General features: G+C 34.3%; 1 protein-coding gene across 2 annotated transcripts; it reads right to left on the reverse strand.

Moving 5' to 3' along the window:
* Positions 1-25,963, reverse strand: HMMR (hyaluronan mediated motility receptor). Of its 2 annotated transcripts, none has more exons than XM_032465137.1 (18): positions 25,858-25,963; positions 22,290-22,388; positions 21,744-21,823; positions 19,897-19,944; positions 17,533-17,721; positions 16,400-16,486; positions 16,209-16,309; positions 14,572-14,646; positions 14,260-14,438; positions 13,643-13,791; positions 12,193-12,407; positions 10,231-10,347; positions 6,562-6,708; positions 6,132-6,284; positions 5,786-5,885; positions 4,739-4,915; positions 1,384-1,546; positions 1-857 (listed from the first exon to the last, which is right to left on the reverse strand). In XM_032465137.1, exons 1-18 carry the CDS (start codon positions 25,901-25,903, stop codon positions 838-840), a joined length of 2,145 nt encoding a protein of 714 aa, XP_032321028.1. In that variant the 5' UTR covers positions 25,904-25,963; the 3' UTR covers positions 1-837. The 2 variants fall into 2 exon arrangements, with proteins under 2 accessions (XP_032321028.1, XP_032321027.1); XM_032465136.1 differs by having other exon boundaries at positions 21,744-21,826.
* Positions 25,964-26,177: the final 214 nt, after the last annotated feature.

The following is a 26,177-nucleotide window of genomic DNA, read 5'->3' on the forward strand; positions in this document are numbered from 1 at the left end:
TACAAGTTGAATACTTGGGTCAGTGACTTAATGTGTAATTTTATTTCACATTACATAAATATTAATCAAACACCCATTAATCAGGCAGATGCCAAGCAGTATAAGACAAATTCTCTAAAGAGGTTATGAGCAGAGTTTCTAAGAATTAATTGCAGGGTTTGTTAAAAATGCAGATTTTCAGACTAAACCTCAGATTTTAATTTAGGAGGGCTGGGATGGAGTCTAGGAATCTGCAAATTATTGACCAAGTCAGTGACTCTGGTAAGAGATAAAGATATTACTATAGAATTAAGCTTACCTTTATTTCTTACTTGAATTGGGTAAATGGATGATGGGTAGGACAGAATGAACATTATGAGGAGAATCAAAGTAGAGGCAAGAACAAGCCAGGGTGTTTTAGACTAGATTAAGAGGTTCAGGTTAGAAAGAGCCTCCAGTATTGAACTAAAAAACCTTGAGATTATAATCTTGAAACCATCTAAGATTTCAGAATAGAGAAATAATAATACGAGTGATTTTTAAAAGAAAGTGGATTTGATGGGATGAGTTGGAAAGCTGGAAAGCCTGTTAGAAGGTTTAGAATGAGGTGATAAGGGTAAGCATCAAGGAAGAAATATGGACAATAGAAAATAAAATGCCAGCAGAGTGGTAAAAACATTGAACGTCCTTTCACACATGTAAGGATAGGAAGTTAATATTAAATATAAAGCTTAAAAATATTCATTACAAACATTATAATAACTAAAAAGCAGCAACAATAAAAATAAAAATGAAATAATCTTCAACAGATTTTTCAGATGTTTTTACTTTCATGATTCTTGAAATTCCATTAAGAGCTCAGGAGCAGTTTGCATTGCCTAGAAGGAGTATTAAATAGTAGTGTTAGTTTTCTAAATTAAAACCGATTTATCAGTCATCATGAACCAAAGGCAAGCACCTTCTATCTTCTCTGAGGCAGATGAAGCAATGGCTTGCATTCTGTAGTACAATTTTATTTATATTTCTTCATTCACTATTTCAGCCAATTTCAATTTATTATCAAAGATATAGAGATTTGCAGTCGAGAAGGAGAGAAAATCTACTTCTTCAAAACTACAAACTGAACATTTAGGTTAAACATGCTAAAGGTATGACAGAGGAAAATAATTCTGGTAGGGGGTGGGTAAGAGCAAAAAAGTCAGACAAGGTTTCAAGGAAGATGGAATGAATTGGGCTTGAAGGACAGATGGGATCTGGACAAACAGAATAGAGTATAGAATACGGAAAGGAAAGGCATTTACACAAAAATCTCAGTAAGAATTTCTTTTGTATCAGAAACTGTTCAATGCTGTGAAAGTAAACCCAAAACAAGAAGATACTTCTATACATTTATTCATTTCTTACCTTCTTTTAATGGGGTTTTGAGAACAAAATTTTCTTTACTTTCATGAAGAAAAGCCTTTGAAGGATCAAAGCGTTTGATACCCAGAACTTTATTCAATTCGTCTTGAAGTTTTGCTTCACTTTGCTTTCTTTTAGCAAGCTGAGCGCGGAGTTTTGACACCTCCTATGTAAGAAAAAATACAGTCAATAAATAATTATTAAAGATCATGTTGGTGAAAGATGGGACATTACTACTGACCTTACCAAAATAAAAAAGATTATAAAGGAATACTATAAACAACAATAAACGAACAAGTTGGATAACTTAAATGAAATGGACAAATTCCTAGAAAGACACAAACTACTGAAACTGTCTCAAGAAGAAGCAGTCAATCTGAATAGATCTATTACAAGTGAAGAGACTGAATTAATAATCAAAAGCCACCTACAAAGAAAAGCCCAGGTCCAGATGACTTCACCACTGAATTTTACTACACATTCAGTGAGGAATTAATACCAATTATTCACAAACTGTTCCAAAAAACAGGAAGGATGAAATGCATTCCAACTCATTTTATGAGGTCAGCATTACACTGATATCAAAACCAAAGATATTACATGAAAACTGAAGGCTAGTATCTGTTAGGAATATGGATGAAAAAAGTCCTCTGAAAATAGTAGCATAGCAAATCCAGCAATATGTAAAAGAAGTATACACTATGGCTAAGTGAGATTTATCTCAGGAAAGCAGGGTGATTTAACATCCCAAAATCAATTAATGAATCAACCAATTAATCATACCAATAGAATTTTTAAAAAATCACATGATCACCTTAATAAAAACAGAAAAGGCATTTGGCAAAATTTAACAGCTTTCATGATAAAAACCTCAAAAAACTAGTAAAAGAAGGGAACTTCCTCAACTTGAGGAATAGGATCTGTGACAAAGGCACAGCTAATATCGTAGTTCATGGTGAAAATCTGAGTGCTTCTCGTCTCGATTAGGAATGAAAAAGGATCACTTCTATTCAACATTGTACTGGAGGTTCTATCCAGGGAATGTAGGCAAGAAAAAGGAATAAAAGGCATTCAGATTAGAAAAGAAATAAAACTATCTCTTTTTGCAGATGATAAGATATTCTATGCGGAAAATCCTAAGGAAACCACTAAAAAAGTATTACAACTACTACACAAGTTTGGCAAGATTGTAGGATACAAGATCAATATACAAAAATCAGTTGTATTTCTATACACTTGTAATGAACCATCCAAAAATGAAATTAAGAAAAAAACTGCACTTATAATAGCATCAAAAAAGAATAAAATACTTCGGAATAAATTTAACAAAAATGGTGCAAAACTTTATATTCTGAAAACCACAAAATATTGTTGGAAGAAATTAAAGATCTAAATAATCAAAAAAATTTTAATAGATTGAAAGACTTAATATAGTTAAGATGGCAATATGCCCCAAACTGATCTACAGATTCAATACAATTCCCATCAGAATCAAGAAGCTGACTTCTTTGTCAACCGAAAAGCTGACTTTAGAATTCATAAGGAATTGCATGGGATTCAGAATAGCCAAAGAATCCTGGAAAAAGAGAATGAAGTAGGACTACTCAAGCTTCCTGGTTTCAAGATTTACAAACCAACAGTAATCAAGACAAGGTGGTGGTAGAAGGACAGAAGTATAGATCAATGGAATATGTTTGAGAGTCTAGAAATAAACATATATGGTCAACTGATTCCAAAAAGGGTGACAAGACCATTCATTGGGGGAAAGAATAGTCTCTTCAACAAGTGCTGTGGGGACAACCGAACATCCACATGCTAAAGAACGAAGTTGGACCCTTATCTCACACTGTAGATAAAGATTAACTCATAGTAGATAAATGACCTAAATGTAAGAGCCAAATCTATAAAACTCTTAGAAGAAAACATATGAGTAAATCTTTATGACCTTGGATTTAGCAAAAGATTGTTAGATGCCAAGGAATAAGCAACAAAGGGAAAAAAAACCCACACTGGACTTCATCAAAATTTCGTGCTTCAAAGAGCATGATGAAGAAAGTAAAAAGACACTGTGAAGAATGGAAGAAAATATTTTCAAATAAAACCTCTGTAAAGGGACTATATACAGAATATATAAAGAACTCTCACAGTTCATTAAAAAGACAAATAATCCATTTAAAAAATGCACAAAGGATCTGAATAGACATTTCTCCCAGGAAGAAGTACGAATTGTCAAAAAGCACATGAAAAGATGCTCAACACCATTAGTTATCAGGGAAATGCAAGTCAAAACCACAATTAGGAATCACTTCACATCCACTAGGATGGTTAGAATCAACAAGTTGGATAGTAAGTGTCGGTGAGGATGTGAAGAAATCGGAATCCTCATACACTGCTGGCAGAATGTAAAATGATAAAGCTGCTTTGGAAAACCAACAGTTCCAACAATACAACATATGGTAAACATAAAGTTGCCATAGACCCAGCAATTTCACTCCTAGGAATAACCCAGGAGAAACAAACACATGTTCACATAAAAACTTTGCATGAATGTTTATAGTAGCGTTATTCATAATAGTTAGAAGGTAGAAACAACCCAAATGTCCATCAGATGACAAATGGATAAATAAAATGTGACATATCCACAAAATAAAATATTACTAGGCCATAAAAAGGAACGAAGTACCACTACATGCTACAATTTGGATGAATCTTGAAAACACGCTAGTCAAAAGAAGACAGTTACAAAAGACTACATATTATTTGATTCCACAAGTAATAAATGTCCCGAATAGGAAAATTTATAGAAAGAAAAAGTGGTGGGAAACATAGATGAGGCAAAAGGAAGATGACAGCTAAAACGTTAGGAGTTTCATGTTTAGGTGATAAAGACGTTCTCAAATTGACCACAGTGATGGTGACACCTATCTGTGAATATATTAAAAATCATGGAGTTCTAGACTTTAAATGCATGAATTGTATATATGGTATGTGAATTAAATCTCAATAAAGCTGGTAAAAAAAAACTTAAAATGCCTATATTTGAACACTGATTATCTTTATGTTTATTTATATTAAAGACTTTGCTATTATGTAAATAAAAATTATGTGTAAAGCTTTATGAATGCTTCCAATTACACTGGTAATTTTCAATATACTAATGAGGTAGTTGGGAAACCCGAGAACACTAAAACCCATTTGGTCAACACTCTAAAACACATCCATAATTCTCAGTTGGATTTTCCTCTATAAACTGTTAGTTTTTTCTGAGACCAAAGTCTTTCATTTTACTTAAATGTTATAGTTAGGATAAAAACTACCCCACCCCAGTATCAATAGAACTAAGTGTCATTTTACAAACCGATTTGAGTTGGCTGTTGTCATCTTTCAATTTCACAACATGCTTAATTTTCTGCTTTAGATTCTGATGACCTAATAATTTAGCATATGAATCTCTTAGTTTATTTAGCTGTTCCTGAGCTTCACCATGTTCATTCAACAAAGCCTGTTTCTCTGCTTCAAATGCATCCAGTTGTAGCTGAAAAATACATTTTTTTTATAAAGTTAAAACTTCAAACTGTTAAATCTTACTAGACTCATTAAAAACTATAAAGAAAACTAAAGTGAAAGCAAAAAAAACCCCAAAAAACAAAAAACAACAAAACACAAAAACAGATCATGCTAAATTATTCCCAGGGCTGTCCACAAATTCTCAGATTCCTTTTAAAATAAGTGTTTTTCATTCCAAAAATCATGAAAACAGAGAGAAAGAAACAAGGAAAAAAGGCCTGCTAGTCAGCATAATCTGTATTAGCCACATCACCACAATATAATCAATTCTGTCTTCATATTTTATTTAAGTACCAACATCAGCATTTATCCCTTTAAGGTTAATGTGTTAGAGAAACACTGAGAAAGACCACAACAAAGTAAGTATCAAAAATTTACACAGATTAGTTACTAAAAGTTTGTATCTGGAGAGCCTTCTAAGCTACTAACTTTAAGAATCTTATTATAATGTATTTTCTTCTTCTTTTTTCTTTTTAATGGAGGTACTGGGGATTGAACCTAGAACCTCACACATGCTAAGCATGTGCTCTACCATTGAGCTATATCCCCGGCCTCCATAAGGTATTTTTTAAGCCCATAGAGGCTACATTAAAAAATATATGCATAATAATTTAATAAACTTTGTAAACCATCTTCTTGAATAGGAAGTTAAATTGGCACTGGAAATGCAGAGCAAAATGATCTTTCAGAAAAACCAAGTCAATGTCGTGATTATGATGAGGAAAAAATGAATTCTATTTATTTATTTATTTATTTATTTATTTATTTATTTATTTACTTATTTATTTATTAAAAATGAATTCTTAAATGCAAATAAGTTTAGGCCTAGTTGACAAACCTGAAAAGGTTTTGTTTTATTATATAGTTCTTCATAGAGGTGACGCCATTTATTCATTTCCTCAGTTAATTCTGCCAATGAGTTTTCTTTTCCAGTATTTCTGTAAGAGAAAATTAAATTTAAAACATAGTATAATAGAGGGGAGGGTATAGCTCAGTGGTAGAGTGCATACTTAGCATGCATAAGGTCATGGGTTTGGTACCCAGTACCTCTGTTAAATAAAAAATAATAATAAGTAAATAAACCTAATTACCTCCCCCACCAAAACAAAACAAAGCAAAAAAACACAGTATATTAGAAAAAAATAACTGAGGTACTTGGCATTTAGGTTCTAAACCTAGGTTACCTTGCTTCTTCCTCTTCTAGCTGTTTCTTAAAGTCTTCACCTTGCTGCTTGAGTTGGTTCTGCAAATCAGTTATTTTTTTAAGAGAAGAAATTGTGATTTCTTTAACTTCTGCTTCTTTAAGTGCTGATTTGGTCTGCAGCTCTAGAAGCACCCTTGGGTTTGAGAAAGAAGAGTCTACTAAACAATTTACAGCCATTTTAACTACATTTTTTTTTTTAAGCTCAAGGAACTCTCAAGAATTTTACTTTCAAAAAGTTTTTCACTTTTTTCCCCCCTGTGTAAATTCTTAATTTGCAGTTGAAGATCACTCAAAGCAAGGCACTGGACTACAATTTCCTGCATGACTTAGTACCTGGCTTTCAACAACACTAAGCTGTGTTAGTGGTTCTAAGGCCACAAGTGTGGGCAGGTTTTATCTCTGCTGCGTACCTTGCATATTCTTGATTTGCGTTCTCAGTTGCCGATATCTGATGTTGAACATCTTCTGCACTTTTCTCGGCTTTGGCTACTTTTTCCTGAAGTGCTAAGTTCTCCAGCTTAAGATCTTCTATCTCACTTGCTGTTAATGCTTTATAGCTTATAAAAGAGAAAAAAAATTAAAGGTTTTTTTTTCTAACTACTGTATGCATGACAAATATATATCTGATTAGTTTATATGTTTTATACTTTCAGGTAAAACAAACAAAATCTTATAATCTAATTACGCATTTGCACTGATAAGAACTCAGTGTTTTGAAGTCAGTACTTACTTGAGCTTATATGGCATATGCTGTTCATTTAAAGAAAAACGAGTCAAGTGCCTACTGTGTGCAGAAACTATACAAAGAGTTGAACAAAAATCAACTAAAAACATGACAATTACTCCAAAACAAACAAAAAAGACCACACAATCCCCCTACCTACTGTCACAGAGTTTACGGTCTTGTGGGTAAGATAGGAAAAAATACCTCTTCAGGTCTTTGCAAAAAAACAAAAAACAAAAAACAAAAACACACACACACACACATACATACATATATATATATATATAAAATTAAATTTGGATGAGTGTTATGAAGGAAAACTACAGAGCACCTCCTGATAGAACAGGAGAACCTACATTTTGGTTAGTGATTCAGAAAAAGCCTTTCTGAGTAATTTATAGTTGAGCTGAGACATGATGGATAAGGAGGATTTAGCTAGCCAGTTGGGGAAAGTATTTCAGAGGGAAAAGACATGTATGTGCTCAGAGGCAGGTGCAACCCAGTCCATTAAGAGTTGGGACTGCAGTCTAATGAAAAGGAGAGGCAGGAGCAGAAGCAAGAGGCATGAGGCCAGGCATCACCAGTGGGGCACAAGGGATTTACCCGAGGGGTAAAGGAGAGACTTTAGTAAGTGTGTAGATTATTCTAGAGATACGTGGAGAACTGACTGGGGAAGGGCCTGGAATATAAAACTGGAGGAATAACTAGAAGACAATTATTCATCAGCCCAGGTGAGTGGTGAAGGAGGCTTGGACCAAGGAGTTGGCAGCAGTAAGATGTGAGATCACTTTTGGAGACAGAATTGAAAGATTCAAGAAATAGATTGGATGTTGGGGAAAAGGAAGAGAAAATGATCAAGATGACTCTAAGATTTACAGAAAGAGACGCTTGGAAGATGGAGATGTCACTGGCTGAAATAAAACAGAATGAGAGACTAGAGGTAGAAAGAGAGAGAAAAAAGATCAAGAGTTGTTTTGACCAGTTGTATTAGACAATAGTGAGACAGATACCTGGAGATGGCAAGCAGGCAGCCGGATACATGGGTAGGGAGCTGAAGGGAGAGGTTTGGTTTGAACGAATAAATTTTAACACTCTTAGCATACTGATGGCAAGTAACATCAAAGAATAGCTAAAAACTTCCTAAGGCACTATTTTTCAAAGTAGCAAGAAGGAAAATCCATTTTACAGGGTTGATAACAGCACTAAAAGTTATATATATATATTTATATTAACTTAAATAATTCATATTTATGCTGACATACAAAAATTACAATTAAAATAAATTCACATACATTAAATGTATGTGTATATATATATGGTATGTGTGTCATAACATATCACATATAGGAACAGATCACTGGGGAAAGAAGGTACTATGCAATAAATAGGTACTAGGCAATTGGTTATCCATATGGAAAAACAAAAATAAATTTCACCCCTTTATCACTGGATACTCAGAAATCAGTTCTAGATGAAAAAGTTAAAAGTGAAACTTTGAAACTTGTAGAAAAAACACAGGTGAATATCTTTATGCTCTTGGGATAGGAAGAAATTCTTAGATGTAAAGTGTCCATGTAAAAACCTATAAACTTAACTACAATAAAATCAAGAAATTCTTTCATCAGAAGAAACCACAAAGAAAATGAAAAGACAAGTCACACTTTGGGAGTAGACATTTGCAACCCATATTACTGATAAAAACTCTACAAATCAATAAGGAAAAGGCAATCCCATAGAGAAATGAACAAAAGTCATATATGAGCCTTTTACAGAAAAGGAAAGATGAATTGTCCACAAGAAGAAGCTATTTTACACTTAGTACACAGGCAAAATTTATGAAGGCTAACACACTTTGGAGAGGAGAGAGATCAATGGAAACTCACACATCAACAGTGGGAGTGTAGATTTTCACTCTTGCTATGTAAAGTGATTTGGCATGAAATTTTAAAGTTGAAGATTCACATAAGTCAGACTTCAGAGTAATGCTCACAAGTGTATACCAGAAGACTACAAGAATAATTAAAGAGTAGTATTAATAAAATGAAAGAAATGGGAAACAACCCAGGAGCCCAAAGTGAGCATGGATAAATAGTGCAAGATTGATAAAATATCCTATAGCAGCGATCATGAACAAACTATAGCCTCAGGCAACAACGTGATTCAATCCTAGAAACACACATAATGTAGAGTGAAAGGGGAAGTCCCACATTATGGCATACACTACGATGACATTTTTTGGTGAAGTTCAGGAAAAAGCAATGTTATACAATATATTATTTGTATGGATATACATGTGACAAAATTACATACAGGAAAACAGCAAGGAAATTAATTAATGTAGGCTTTGAGATGGTGTTACCTGTTGGGGGAAGGCGTGAAGATGGGTTAGTAGAAGAATTCATATAGATACCACATGGTTGAAAATCTTTGGCCTAAAGATGGCATTTTATGAGATAATGCATGGCAATTTTACCTTTATGCTTTATAATTTATGTATGTGTTATGTATCTTTTCTATTTATTGAACGTACTCAAACAGATAAAAGAAGAGCCCCCCCCGAAATGATCTAAAGTAAATACAAATAAAAATGTTAACGTTAATACACTCTTGGTGTGAGATTGTGAGAGGCACAGGTATTTGTTGTATTATGTTTGCAATTTATACTCTCCCACCAAAATAAATTTTTTTTAAAGGAAAATAACAAGTAGATGGGATAGGAAGTGAGGAAGTAGATACAGTATATAATCTTTTCTTAGGAAGATGGGCTATGAAGAGTAGAATTTTGGGGTGAGAAGCGTGTTTTTTGGGAGTAAGAGGTGTTACGGATAGCTGCAGAAGGAGGTGGGGGGGTAAATGGAGGTTTTTAAAAATGTATTTTAAAGATGAAGGTACATTAACATGTCTTAATATTGACAGGAGAAATTCTAGGAGAAAGGCTGAAAATTATGACAAGGGATAAATGATGGAATGAGGTCACTGAAGGAACGAGATGCTTCATCTGTAATAAGTGGGAGGAAGACAGGATAAGCACAAACGCAGGTGTGTTTACAGGTTCGATGAAGAGAAAACAAAAGCCTTTGAATTCCTCATAATGGAAATGATGACATCAGGAGTACGACAGGTAAGTGCCAAAGGTATGAGACTGCGAGAAATTTGAAGTGGACAGTGGGAAAAGGAAATTACTATACACACTACCAGGTTAACAGTATATGCCCATTTACGGTTGGTCACTATGGAATTTAAAGTAATAGCAACCGTTCATTCATGTGATTGTTTTGTTGACAGACTGCCCTAGGTAAACACCCCCTCCCTTGTTCATATATGTTTCGGGGTGCCGGCTCCACATAAAAAATACCTTTCAAATCGAGCAGTAACATCTTCCAGGTTCTGCACTGTACCGTTATACCTTTCCTGCAAAAGCAGGATGGCCTGAGAGTGAGCAGCACCACTTTCCTCCAGCTCAGCTTCTTTCCTAAGCAAAAGGAACAGTTAAAAGATAAAATGCTAACTGCAAATCACTACCCTAAGAAAGAGACTAGTATGTACCTTTGACAGTGAGTCATATATATCCTGTATCTTCCTGTTTCTATCAGCTACTGGACAGCTGAGACCTAAATTGATGACCTACATAATAGCATGTCTATTTACATACAGCTTCATCTTTCCTGCTCTAATTTTACCTTTGTTTTCATCCTAATTTATTTATCTTTTCATAGCATATGAATTTATGTACGTAATTTAAACATTTTTTTGAAGTAGCTTAAAGACTCTAAAACAGAATCTTGACAGCAGCTAAGACTAAAGAATGTGAAGGATTACCAGTTAAAAAGAACTTGGATTAAATAAAATTTAATTATCTGCAATTAAACATCTAAGAAACACTAAGTACAGTTAAGGACACTTCATTTTAAAAATGGTTCTTTTGAAAAAAATTAAAAATAAATAAAAATTTAAAAATTAAAAAAAGTTCTTTTGCACTATATAGATTTATTTTGATTATATCAATAACCCACATAATAAATTATTAATTATTCAAAGATTCAACAACTTATTTAATGGGCTATTTTGCAAAGACAGGATAGCTTTTAAGTCATCTTTAGAAATATATTCTATAAATTTCAGAGATTTAAAAAATATTAATATTTTACATTACCACAATGGTGATAGAAATTTTTCAATAGGCATGTGAGCTTATAAAAGATCTTTTAAAGAACATACAGAATTAACATGATAAATACGAAGCTTTATTCACTGACAGACTAAGTAGGAGACCAAGACAAGATAGTTGGTCAGATTCATGCCATAATGAGCATAGGATTTAAAAATGTACCTCACAGTTAAAAGCAATCAAATAGTACTAAAAAGGTTTATAATAAAAATATTCTCTTTCCTGACCCCTAGAGGAATCACTGTCAACTTCTAATTTTTTTCTCTGAAATTTCCAGGCTGGAAAGGACCTTAGAAATCATTTTATAATTCTTTATATCTAGTGAAATAAAAAATTAAAGAAATTAAGGTTGTCTTGCTCAGATTCACGTAACTAGTTAACAGATCTAGTAATAAAATCTTTGTCTCCTGACCTCTGGACTGAGTTCTTTGAGTTAGAATACATGATTATAGCATCTTTCTTTCTGAAGCTGACATCATTTACTCAAGTTTCTTAAAGCACCTGTTCCCTGTGACTGGTTGCAGTTTAGAACAATTCCCTCAATTACACTTCAGTACTGTTCCCCAAATGCAGGAATTAGAATAAAAACAAACATGAGATCTTAGGCTTTCTACTTTCAGTGATAACTTTATTTTTGAATGTTTACCAGTGTTGGTTGTTGTTTCCTATTTGCTTGATTTGCATGTTGCTTCTGATGTGTTTGTGCTCCCTCAAAAAGGTAATTAAAAGTATAATTTACATTGTGTAAACTGATATGCACTTGGACAAAAGATGGAAATGTTTCTTATTAAAGGGTGGGAATCATAGTTTTTGGGGGTATTTTTCTAAATCTGCTATTATTGTAATGCTAATGTCCAATAATTTTTAGAAAATTTAAGAGTAGTATAGGAACCCCAAATCTTGGTTGTTTATTAAAACTCACTTTGGGCCTTAAATAAAGAAAGGACATGGCTTCTGACTTTGGCTGTCATACTTGTTTGCAGGCACAACCTCTCTGTGTGTACTCCTTGCTTGTAAAATACTTCCTCACTTGTGAAAGATAACCTGACCACTCACACGATTGGTCTGAGAATCCTGAGAGAATGTACTAGAAAACACTTTTTAACACCTGAGCTCATATATAAACATTGAGGTCCTATTAATACAAACCCTTTCAGCTTTTCTTCTAGGAGTTTGAGTTTTTCAGCTCTAGATTCTGCTTCCTCTTCCAACTGCTTGACCAGAGTTTCAGCCTTTTCCTCCTGTTGCTGTAATTTATCTAGCTCCTCCAGGGCTTGCTTTAACTCTTCCTCAAAGAGACTCCTCTCTTTAATCATTTCCTCTTGAAAAGAACATAGCTTCTGCTGAAGACCAGAAGATAATTCCTGCATCCAAATTGAAAATCATCAAAATAATTTGAAAGGTTTTGACAATTTAATAAATAAGTAAGTTAAACTTAATAACTTGTGAGGTTTTTTTTGGACAAAAAAAGTACAGATAATAAAATATGGACATTAAATCTAAGAGCCTCAAGGAAATTTGAAAAATAGAGAGAGACACCCATTTTGTCATAGTTAACGTTGTGGTAAATGTTATTTCAGTCTTTTTTCCTATGAAACACTTCTTAGAAAACTAAAATCATACTCTACAACTGGCTTTTATCATATATTTGTCTCAAATGATATTCTGTAAAAAGAGTGCTATGATTTCAATGTTGTATAAAAATACTTTAAAGTTATATGAGTAAATGCTAATAAATAAATACGAGTAAATCACCATTGTGAAAAAAATTCTAGCATTACAAATAAAGTGAAAATTGCCTTTGACTACTCCCCATTCTAGTCTTAGTTTTCTCATTCTAGAGATAACCACTAGTTTGGTATTATATGCCTTATGATCTTTTTCTATATATTTATATACTTAAAAAACTATAGGTGATATATACTGTGTATGCAAAGGTCATTTAAAATATAATAAAAATAGTTGATGAGATCTTTTTAAATCAGATTCCCTTGTTGTAGGTTGTCCAATAATATAATATTTCACATCAGTGCACATGAATGCCTGCTTGCCCAACACTCACCAGTATGTCATATTATCAAATGTTTTAACTTGTGCCAATCTTGATCACTACTAAGGCACTATTTCTTTTCATATTTATAGGCTGTCTGAATGCCTCCTTCTAAGACCTGTCTATTTCCATCCTATGCCCATTTTTTTTTAGTGAACTATCCTTTTCCTCATTGATATGTAAAATATTCTTTGCGTAATCTGGATTTTAGAAAAGTCTTAATGTTGTTTCTTGTCTAATTAAGACTCTTTTACTACAGAAATGTAAATGCCTATGTAGTAATCTAACACAAGAATGTGCTAAAAAATTTTTTTTAAACAATGTCCTTATTTTGCTTCAGCTGGTTCTTGAATTTTTTTCACATTAGCAATAACCCTGTGGTTATCAGTTAAATATGCAGCATAGTCATGATTAGTTCCTCAGGATAAGATTCTAAAAACAGAATTGTTGGAGCAAAGAATACATACAATTTAAAGGTCTTCTGATACACAGGGAAATGTATGACATAAAAGAAGGACTAGGTTTCCCTTTTATACTGTAGGAAACTACCTTCTCTTGTTGTAGAAGTGAATCTATTTGCAGTACTTTTTGTTGTAGCTCTTCATGTTCTTGTTTTTCAAGACTAGATCTCTCTTTTAAGTTTCGTATTTCAGCATTTAGATTTTCGTCCCGTTCTCTGTCCCTATTGATGAGGTCTTCTAGAAAAGGGAAAACATTAACAATGCTGTAATTAGATACTAATAATGACTTTGAGAAACCCAGATTCCCATGATATTCTACTACACTGCTTTAGCACGTTCCAGAGATCAGGTGTTTCCAAAGGGGGAAAAAAATAACTGTGACGTTTGTATCATTTGTATATACAAAATAGTATATATGTTATATAAGAAAACCCCCAAATCTAGTTCTGTGTATCTGCCAATTTTAAATGGCCACCCAGTGGGGAGGTCAAGAACTGCAGAACTGCATATATTTCAGTCAAGACCAGATACATACTGAAATAAACAGAGAACAAACATTGTAAAAGACAAAAATTCTCATACACAGAACAAAATTTTTACTGTTATAAAATTATTTTAAAAAGTTGTTTTCACATAGCAGTACCTTAAAAAAATACTGTAGGTAGTACTTATCTAATGAAAGTGGTACTATAAACAGTAGGGTACCTTTTTCTTTTTCAAGCAGTTGGCATTTAGCATTCAGGTCCTCTACTTGTTCAGACAACAGAGCAACGTTTTCCTCAAGAGACTGCTTGAGGCTTAAAACTTGATGATTCTTCTCTTTCAAATTTTCTTCTAACTGGGCAATATCTAGTTTGTATTTTTCCACTTGATCTGATGCACAGCTGCATTAAAACAAATTATGCTGAAGAGCACGTGTACATAAGTACAGGGAACATTAACTGAAAAGAGATGAAATGATACATTCATCACACTTCAGTAAAATAAGGTCCAATTTAAAACTGCTCTTTGTATTACCTTATTTCTTCGATGTATTCTAAGAGTTTTTCTGTTTCAGATTTTTCGTCAGTCTTCTCTTTCTCTATTGAAACACTGAAAAGAAATGCACACATAATAATCATATGTGATGCAGTAAGCATGGGATCTGTACCAGGTACTCATGTCTCGGGCTGGCTGACACCAGAGGCCAAACTCTTAACCACTAATTGATGTAGCCGACAATTTAATAGATACCAATAGGAGACTTAAGTTGTTGTTTTTTTTGAATGAGAAAGGTTTCGAAATCTATTCTGACAAAAGTGCTGTGATGATAAGAGCTACTACCTACAACACTTCAAGTGTTACAGAAATAATCTTTTCTATAGTTTCCCATACAACACATACAAAATGGCATTTTGTGTGCTGTAAAGCCTTTGTTCCAGGCTGCCTGATACTCAATTACTTATGTGTTTACCTCCTCCAAACACCTCAATTTGAGAAATGGGCAAGAGACTAAATAGATACCTTACAAAAGGATATATATGAATGGTCAATAAGAATATAAAAAGATGCTTGCTATTAATAGCAATAAATTAAAATCACAAAAGAGATACTGCTTCACATACACTAGAAAGGCTTCAATCAAACAGACTGACAACATCATATGTTGGTGAGGATGTGGAACAACTAGACCTATCACACATTGCTCGGTGGGAGTGTAAAATGGCACAACCTCTTTGAGTTTTTGAAAAAACATTATACTTACGCTACCCTAGGACCCAGAAATTCCACTCCCAGATATTTTACTTGAGAGAGAGAAAAACATGTCTATGAAAAGGCATACAGAGCAGTATTATTAATAACAGTCAGAAACTGGAGACCCAGATATTGATCAATACCAAATATTGATCAGTAGGAGAATTAGGAACAAATGGAGGCATATTCATATAACGGAATGCTGCTCAGAAGTTAAAGGAACAAACTACAATATACACAACAGTACAGGTGAATCTCAAAAAATTACATTAATCAAAAGAAACCACATGTATACATACACGCATGCAGGCTGTGATAAATGACCCAAAACAGGCCAAATGAATTTGTGATGATGGAAGGCAGGAAGTGGCTGCAGGGAGGGAGCGCGGGCAACCATGGGGAGGAGCAGGGGAGCAGGGAGGGGCATGAAGGAGCTGTGAGGGTTGGCACTGTTCTGTCTTCTTTGGGTGGTGGTTATACAGGTGTATCCAATTGTCAAAAGTCACTAAACTGAATACTTGTGATCTGTGCAGTTTACTGTATGCAAGTTACAGCTGAGAAATAAAGTGAGTAATAAAAATGAGGCTAGGACTGTGCATTAATCATTGCTTCCCATACCGGTGCTTCTTAGTTTTGGTCTGACTACCGCTTCCCGAGATCATGCTATTAGAAAGACTATAAGCCTTGTCTCATCACTGATATAGAGGATGTACAAAAGTAATACATCATACATCTTTCCAGCATAAAATATTTGGGAACGATTAAGGCTCACCTGTCACTTGGGAAAAGAAATAGGGCAAGTAGAGGCAGGTAATGAGATAAGCAGGGAGGGAAGGTTAAAGGTGGACAAGAACTAGCCAAGGAAGGTAAATCGAGAACTGGTTAAACGAAGTGACTTCTCTTTCATTGTAGTCACTCACAGTTTCCCCTCAAGTTGTGCTATTTTCCCCTGAGATTCTTCGAGATTCTTCTGGGTGACCTGCAGCTTCATCTCCATGCCTTCCTGTTTTGCCAGCATACTCTACACAATAGAAATACCTGTTTTAGGAAATGAGAAATTGTTCAGACCCCCAGATCCAGACACAGCAAACTTACTGAAGGTATCACTCACCCTCATCTTCGCTTCTCTTTTGTTTCTAAGTTTCATCAACTCAAGGCTTAGAATTCTCATATTCTTCTGGTTACTATCTTCAGAAAACTAAGAACAACAAAAACATACAACATTTAGAAATATTTTCTACTAAGTCCTATTGAAAAAAAAATCACTGAAATGTTGACCATTCTATTATTGGGATTATTATTTGCCTACAACATACTCTGGCAGAGAAAACAGCCTTTAATCAACATGAGTATTATGGGTTTTATACTACTATGCCCTTGTCCCTCCTTTTCCTTCATCCGACTTTCTGGTTTACTTTTGAGATTAGCTTCAGCGGTCATGTATTGCTATATGTTGGCAAGTCCACCGTAACACTTTAAAACAAGCTTTTCGGAGAGGATTTTGTTAGATGTGTTTGCTTAATAAAATGCATCTGCATTGCCTGGTCTACTTTGAAATATGCAGACTATAGGGTCCTTCCCAGGCCTAATAAGTCAGAATCTTCCCAGGTGAGGCCCAGGAATCTACTCCTTTCCCCATGCTTAATTCTTATACATCCTCACCCTCTTTGTAATCAAAGATCCCAGCACGTTACAGACTCTGAATAAATGACTCTTATTAAACTGAACAGTGATTTACAGCTTCCTTCTACTTCTGTAAAAAGTAGGATGACCATGTTAAGTCGTTTCAGATCATTAGTATATTAATATTGATAAACATAATTTATCTATTGAACACATTTAGTCCACAAATATATTCATTTCTCACTTCATTCCCAAAAGGATTTGAGATGGAAGCCTGCTATTAAGTTTTTTGTTTCAGAGAAGGATCTTTAAAGTGACTCCTAGATGTAAATTCCCCTATTTTATTAATGGCCTCACTGATTGGGGGTGACTTTGAAGGAGGGTGAGAAAATGTCAGACATTAAAACAAAAAGTAAACTTGTTTGTTTACAACCTCTTATGTGCAAGGCACCATAATAAAAAAGATACAATAATAATTTCTATTGGAAGCAGCTTAATGTTTAAAGTACATTAAATGAAGGAAAAAAACTAAGTTAGGCCTAAAATTCCCAAACAACCATATGAGAAAAAATGTGTTTATCATTTAATTCAATTGCAAGCATTATCATGAGGTTCAAATACCTTAGATTTTAGGAGCTCATTAGTCTTTGTTAATTCAATAAGCTGTTTTTCCAGTGAAGCATTACTTGCAGAAAGAGATGTTTTTTCCCTGACAGCAGCATTTAGCTTTGCTTCCATCTTCTCCAACTCAGCTTCCAGATCCTGGATTCGCTTGTCCTGAGTACCACGTTCCTGCACAAGAACACGAACCTGGACAGAAACAATGTGAAAAATGAATGATTCACTGATTGTTTCCAATGTTAACTAGATGCAACTGATAATCAAAACATTAAAGTTCTAGAAAAACTTCTGATTGTGACAATAAAGAGGTCAGAAAAGATTTACCATGTATATTCCTTTTCATATACTTTTTCATTATAGGCAATTACAAGGTATTTAATATAGTTGCTTGTGCTCTCTATATACATATATGAGTATATGGAATATATATGTATAAATGAATCACTATGCTGTACATTAGAAATTAACACACCATTGCAAGTCAACCATACTTCAATAAAAAAATAAATAAATGAAAAGGAAGAGATTTACCATGTAAATATTAAACAAAATAAGGCTGGTATGGCTATGTTAATATCATGCAAAGTAGACTTTAAGGCAAAAAATACCAATAGTAATAAATAATTTTATGGTTAAAAAGTTATTTCAAGAGAAAGACAATCTTACATTGGTTGTGTACAACAAAGTAATATAACTTCAAAATATACAAAGCAAAAATTGACAGAATTAAAAACAGAAATAGACTAATCCACAGAGCTGAAAACACACCTTTCTCAGTAACTAATAGAATAAGCAGACAAAAATATCAGTACAGATAAAGATTTGAAGAAACTATTAAACAACTTGAACTAGTTGACATACATAGACCATTATAACCAACAAGTACATAGACATTCTTTTCTAGTACACATGAAACATTTACCAAAATAGACTATTTGCTAGGTATAAAAATATTAAGGAAGTACAGATATATTAAGTCACATGAGAAGTATTTTCTACTTTTACTGGCTTTGTATTCATACTAATCTCAGTATTCTAAGCCAATATTGCTTAACTAAAAATGTCTCAAGCACCACCTATATACAAGGCTGTGAACTAGGGACTGACCGAGCTTTAAGATTCCCTACCATAAGATTCTGTATACATTATTGGTTTATAAGCAATGTTTATAGTATAGTATTATAAAGTAGAAAAAAAAATGACTGAGATTATCTACATTACAGTTTTTGCGGTTAAAGAAGCTTAAGCTCTAAAAAAGTTAGTAAACTCACATGCCTACATGACCAAGAAAATAATATAAATAAGTAAACAGAGCCAGGTAAGGACTGATTGAGCAAATGTGGGGTCTAAAGAAGGCAATCCTGCACAATCCTAGCAGATTGTTGCCCTGGAGGGGAATGTGAAAACTATGCTGTCAGATCTTCTAAATTTACAGCAGAAGTCAGAAATCTGATTTTGTTTTGCGTGAAATTTTACTTTTAAATATTGATAATTAATTCAAATTAAACAAACAACAAATACTGTGGGGGCTTAAATAAAATAGAGCTGTAGCTGTCAAAAATGTCTATTCTAAAGGATCCCGGCACTGCCACTCACTCACCAGCTGTCTCATGGGGACTCACTATAGCTCTAAGTATTGACCGCTACAGCATAGGCATGTACCAATAAAATGATGGCCAACATTATGAAAATAAGTATAAAAAATATCAAAGCAACCAGGGCAGAGATTTGCAAAGTTATCTTGACATATTCTTGGTCCTAAGACAATCTTTAACTGTTAGTAAACTCACATGCCTACATGACCAAGAAAATAATATAAATAAAAGTCTTAATATGTCAAAAGAATATGTCTACCAGAAAAAGAGTTGGTTAGCAGTGGAAACACAGAAAAAAGACGGCCAGAAAAGCAAAGCTGGCGATGACTAGCCTAGCCCTGGTTAAGGGAGGTAAGTGGGTTCTTCAGGTCAGTTTTGTGCAATAGAGATTTCCGCCATGGTGGAAATGCACTGCCCCGTATGGTAGCCACCCATGACAAGTGCCTGTTGAGCACTTGAAATGTGACTAGTGGAACTGAAGAACTGACTTTTTAATTTTATTTAATTTAAATAGTCACGTGTGGTGAGTGGCTACCATATTGGACAGTACAGTTCTAGGCCATTTTATCCTTGAGGAAGGCATACACCTACAGCGCAGAAGATGCATTTGGTTAGCACAACTCCATCACAGTTCAACTAACCTGCTAGGATTTCCTGCCTATCTAGCAATTCTCTAGCTAAAACTGTAACAGAATCCCTGTCTCTTAACTTTATGTAACTCTCCATTATCTAGCACATTTACTTTTCATTAAGTTGAAAGATTGCTTACCTCCTTTTCCAACATCTTCAAATCTTTATCATTCTTTTGAGATTCTTTCTATTTAAAAAAATCAAAGGACAGTGATAATCAAATTTGAGTGCCACAGATATCATAGCCAAATTTGATTTTTTTCTAGTTAACAGAAAAGATTAAGTGTTCCAAATGATTAATTTCTATTTTAAACATTTCACTGACTCTACACTATCTCAGAAAAAAAAAAATCTTACAAAGGAAAATCAGCTTAAACTTAGATTCCAAAGAGGAAAAAAAAATATGAATACAAAGAAATAAAGAAAAACAGAAATAATACAAGCTCTGATTCTAATCTATTTATTGCCTTTATTCTAATAAGACATAATTTTCATATCGCAACTTTTTATATCCAACAGCCTTTCTGAGATAATGGCCAAAGCCAGAAAATCTATCCTATCGATCTTCTCCATCTAAAAATGGAAAAAAGGGCATAAATGTCTTGAAAGAAAAATAAGTTTCTAAATTGGGGTCAGGCCACACCAGTCTCATGTTCATTAATTTCCTACCTGATGACATTTTCTATCAAGGAAGGCCTATTATTTTGGGGTTTAACACAAACTTGTATGTGATTTGGTTTTTTAATTGTGAATTCTAATAATTAATTCAAAATTTGAGAACTGTTTCTCCAATAGATTCAAGTAAAGAAATTTACATGAATTTCCAAGAAGAAAATCAGTGCTGCCCAGTAAAAATACAATATAAGCCATGTACATATTTTCAAATTTTCTAGTAGCTACATTTAATAAGTAAAAATTCTAATAATATATTTTGCTTTAACCAAAATACAAAAATTGTTATTTCAACATGTAAGTTGTATAAGTTTATTACCAAGATATTTTATATTTTTTGTATTAGTTTTTCAAAATTTGTTGTGTATTTTACAATAGAACATCTCAAATCAGATGCTCAATTTTTATTAAACATATCTGTCTCTATTTAGATTTCATAAAACATAAAGATGAAAAAGTAGATCACATACCCAAGTTGTTCCAAAACATTTAAGTTTTCCAACAACAGAATTGAGTATCAGTTTTTACATGCACATTAATTAAAATTAAGTAATATTAAAAATTCAATTCTTCATTTTCAAGTGGCCAAGAGCCACATTTAGCTAATCCCTTCCACACTGGGCAACACAGCTCTTTATTACAGAACACAAGACTTGGATAACTGCCAAATGAATGAACAAGAATAAGCTTAACTTATAGCTTTGGTTTCTGAACTCTGAATCTTTTTCACATTAAAAAATCAATTTATGCATTTCCTTAGGAAAGTACAACTTGCTTTATGAACTAATGGACACAGTAATAGTAGGCTCTTTAAGAAGCCATAACACAAAGTAATTAAGAATTTAATCTCTCACCACTCCTTGGCAAACCTCTTTTAGGCATTAGAATGCGTTTTCCTTTTTTTTTTAACCAATATTTACCCTTCCCCACAAACAAATAAACAAAACCAGAACAACTCAAAAGATAATTAACAAATCAAAGCATTGTATAATTTTTAAAAGCTTACTACTTCTTATAAAATTTATCTAGCTGTAGAAAAAAAATATACATGTAAAAAATTTATCTAGCTATAGAAATGACTGAGAAGTGGAGATCATGCGTCCTTAGGACGCATTTAAACTCAGTATATTTAGTAATGGTGTAGGTAGAAATGTAAAGCTTGCTAGAGCCCCAGTGATAATATGTTTCACTAATTTACAGATTTTCTGATAACTTTAATTTATACACTTAATCCAGTTTAGCCAAATACAATACCTTTAAGAAATGTTTTCATGATAGAGTTGATAGACCATCTAGAACATAAGAGCTCCTTACCTTTAATCCTGAAGTCTTAACTTTTCTTGCTGAAACAGGCAAGGCAGTATCTTTGTCAACAGTAAGATTTTGTTGAGATTCTGCTATAAAATGAATTGTACAGATCATGGTTGGTGCTTACGGATAAAACACAATCCCCAAATTTCTTATAGCAACTATTAGTGAAGCAATATAAGGTCATTCTTCTCTTGACTGTACCTTTGCAAGTAATTAGTTGCACAATATTTTTTACACATCTAACACTTTTCTGATTTTCCTAATGTTCTCTCTAATATTCTCCGACAGAGGGTTAATGTAATTACTGAAAGGAAAACTAAATGCCTATGTGAATGTCTTGCTTAATTTTACTGGCTATACAACAACGTAATGATGAAAACATTATTCTGTAGTTGGTACTTTTGTAAATCCATCAAATAAGACAATTTAAATATAGTTGTAGCTTCACATTTTTAGAAATAATATGCAACTTAAAGTTGAAATACTGTTACTTATAACTTTAAAATTTATGAGATCATATAACCATTACTTTATTTTAGGATCCATTACCTTTTTGTTTTTTAAATCTTTGTGATTTCTGAAAGGATACTGGTCCTTTCAATACTTCTGAAGTTTTAACATCATAAGCACCTGGAGATGGTGCACAACCTAGAGGAAACATAAAATATTAATATTCCATCTCATGTGACTTATCATCTTAAGTTAAAAACATGTCATAGTGAAGTAATATAAATGTAAAAATGCCCTTATCAAACTGCTTCTTTTGTTTTCAAATGTAAAAATAGCACCTATTTGATAACATAAAAGTAGGCCTCTCTGTGAAGAACAATCTCATTATCTTCCTAAATGACCTTTATTTCAATTGGGTCAAAGGAACGCAGGCAGCTAAGCAAAACAACAAAGACAGTATTGGGATGATTAAAGTCACTGCTTCCATCAATTCTGAACATCAAGGATGGACTTAAGTTTCCATTCCTCTGTCTGGAACAATGATCATTTATACGTGCTGACAGATTCCAAACCTGGGAGCTTTCAGATCTAAATGTGGTCAATGAGGAGTAGATAGTAGATTTTCCAACCAGGAAAGAAAGTCTCAAAATGAAGTGTAGAATTCACTGGGGTATCTAAGTCAAAGGCATACTTAGTAAAAAGCATTAGTCTTGGCTAGCTCAGATTTCTCTCTCCTCACAAACTGTTTACACTCTGGGGTGAACAGTGGGGTTGCAGGGGTTTCCCTACAATCAGGTTAAGGGTGGCACATCTTAGAGCATCTAATTTACTCATCTGGGATAGGGATGGGGGAGGCAATGAAGACCATGTTAGAGTTTAAAGCAAGCAGTGGACTTCAAAGAAAACTGCCACCATTAGCTATACTTTTGTGGGGAAGTTGTAGAGAGGGAATGCAGAACCAACGACTATTCTTCTATGCTCCCTGCTCTTTGGGATGCTTCTTTGTGAAAAATGTGAGAAGTGCTGCTCTAGACTTGGCAGAACAGCCAGAAAATAAAATGATGCTGAATTCTAGTATTCTAGTTCATCATTAAGTCCACACTCTCCAAAGGCAATAGGGCCAGCAAAAGATATGACGATGGCCAGCGACTAAGCAGCACCATGCACGTTGAGACAAAGAAAACCATACTTAACAAAAACTCTTCCTTAAAGATTAGAGTCAGACATGACAGTTAATGGGGATTTAGATTTAAGAACGAGGCTGAAATCTAGCCTATAGACCTAGCAATCTTTGTGAGACTGTGGCACATGCCATTTTCATGCCCTAAGTCTTTCCCTTACTAACACTTAAATGTACAACAGAGATATGACTTGGGAGATGTCACAAGCTGGAACAACTTATATCTATTTTTTTAAGACCTCTGTTAGCTTCCGATCATTGTTGATCAGTTGCTAACAGAGGCAGTCAATACCAGTATGCAAACAAAACATTTTATGCATTATATTAAATAAATGCTTTGAACTTCCAGACCTCTTTATTTTTCTATCCCTTCCACCTAGAATGGACAGCCCACCTTCCATTTTGCCTGGCTAACTCTCACTTATCCTTCAGATATTGGCCCATATGTCGCCTCTCCGTTTTCTCCAAGTCCTCAAATCAAATTAGAAATGTCCATTCCATAGCAGCCTCCAATTATTGTTCCTATCACAGAACTTCTTGCAGTTTTGTAGTGGCTTCTAGTTAAGTATTTATCCACCTCCCACCTTAGACAAAACAGCTTGAAGTTAGGGACTGTATCCTCAATATTTAGCTCAGGGTTGAGTTTGACAGTATGGCAAAGAAAACAGAAATGTCACTGGGGACGTGGGAATGGGAAGAGTTGTGTACAGTAATCAGCTAAATCAGGGTACAAATCCAGCTTTGTCTATCAATCAATAGATAATACTATGTGCCAGGTATTTTGTAGTTATAGGGAGAAGATGGTGAATAACATTATACCTTCTCCTTTTCCATCCTAGCTTTAAGACCCCTGGAAAGTTATTTTTATTTGAGACTGATTTTTCATTCATAAAGAATAAAAAATAGTATCTACCTCATAGTATGGTTGTTAGGATTACTGGAGTGATATGAGAAATCACTACAGTGACTGACCACTAATCATCGAATAAATGTTAACTGTTATTACTCTGAAACTGTGAGTCTGAAATTTTGTGTAATTGGCAAAACCAGTTTAATCTACTATAAAGCAAAAAACAAACAAACAAACAAACAAACAAACAAAAAACCAAAAACACTCCTTAAAAGACATATTTTTGACAGAACTTAGAATAGTTTCTTTGAATATCTGGGAAATAATATGGTCCTTAAGTCTTTTAATTAAAAAATAAGCTTGTGTTGGTCCATTTGCTCCCTTGGCTTTTCTTTGTGAGTAGAATAACACTCATTTCCATTTGCATGTTGGCTGATAGAAATGAAAGGTGTAATGAGTGACTGTTAAAAGGTGTACATTGAGGTGGGAGTATAGCTCAGTGGTACAGTGCCTGCTTAGCAAACACAAGGTCCTGGGTTCAATCCCAAGTGCCTCCATTAAAAAAAAATTAGTAAATAAATCCAATTACCTCCCCTCCAAAAAAAAATTAAAAATAAAAAAGTGTACATCACAATGGATAAATCATGAGCTTTGATGTTAAACTCTATCACTTACAGGCTAATCAGTACAGTTACAAAACCCCTTAGTTTCCTCAACTGTAAAATTAGGACATCAGTACCTGTCTAACCTGGTTGTTGGAAAGAAAAAATCAAATCTAGTAGAGAAGATTTCGGCGCAGTCCCTGCATACAGTTAGCGTACACTAAATGAGTGCCTTACCAACTACATCCAGAGCTTCCTGGTTATTGTGCTTATGCACTGCAGTGGTTAAGAGCACAGGGTGGGTTCACGGAGGCAGGGTTTCACGTCCCGGTTCTGACAGCTTGCTTGTGTAACACTGAACAAATATAAGTCTCCATCTTTTTTTATCAATAAAATAATGAATAGGATCACCTTTCGGGGACTTTAAGGGAATTAAAATAGAACAAATAATTGATGTAAAGACTTCTATGGTGCCGGGGGCGGGGGTACTGTCAAAATTAGCTCCCATTAAAAAAATTAGCTTCCATGACTTCCTCTGTAGTGTTTTCGATTAAACGTTACTGCATAATTTTACCCCCGTAAACCTCCTTTACCAATCTCCCTTCTTTTATACCTGAGTGGAATATCCAAGAGAAATCCACAAGTTCAGAAAAAAAGCAATAGTAAAATATTCTTCATCAGTGAGGCCTTCAGACTTGACCAACAAATAGCTACAAACGCTTCCTCATTCCAATTCCCTCCCCTCTGCTTTCTGCTTTCGTTTCTCCACAGCCCTATTTATTGGCTGCGTTCTCCAATTGGATGTAAGCTGTAAGGGGCACGGATTTTGCTTCACTCAGTTATATCCTTATAATCCTGTATAGTGCTTGACACGTAGTAAACGCTTAGCAGGTATTTCAGTAAAATCAATCAGTTATATGAGCACCATCCCAGTCCTAAAAATCGCCACCTATTCGCCTCTGATAAAGGGAACCAAGAAGGGGCAAGGGACGTTGAGAGCATCTCCCGTCCCCCAGTTCCTTTCCCCGTACGCACCAGAAGGGTCATTGAATCGTTTCAGGGGCGCCTTAGAAAAGGACATGTCGACGACCAGCTCCGCAAAACCAAATGTCTCTAGAACTCCTCGACCACTTCCTGTGGCTTGTTAGTCTATTCGCTTCAAATTCAAATCTCCCCGCTTTTTCCCCGCCCACTCGATGTTAGCCAATCGGAAAACCAAAACCTTAGGCACACCAATCCAGGATGGGAACATCCAAAGAGCATGCGTACTCGGCTTTCGCCGCGACCAATTAGGTTGCCTGTTAGTTTAGGTTCTCATCCAATAGGAGGTTACTATTATCTCCTCCCTCCCCCAA

The sequence above is a fragment of the Camelus ferus genome, chromosome 22 (genome assembly GCF_009834535.1).
Source record: "Camelus ferus isolate YT-003-E chromosome 22, BCGSAC_Cfer_1.0, whole genome shotgun sequence".
Lineage (NCBI taxonomy): Eukaryota > Metazoa > Chordata > Mammalia > Artiodactyla > Camelidae > Camelus > Camelus ferus.

Excerpts from the sequence above, each read along its gene's own strand:
- HMMR (XM_032465136.1), bottom strand. The coding sequence starts at position 25,903 with ATGTCCTTTTCTAAGGCGCCCCTGAAACGATTCAATGACCCTTCTG. Across the intron at positions 10,348-12,192 it reads CTAGAAGAAAAGCTGAAAGG|GAAAGAAGCTGAGCTGGAGG; the intron begins GTTTGTATTAAT and ends CCTTTTGCTTAG. Across the intron at positions 4,916-5,785 it reads ATAAAACAAAACCTTTTCAG|CTACAACTGGATGCATTTGA; the intron begins GTTTGTCAACTA and ends TGTATTTTTCAG.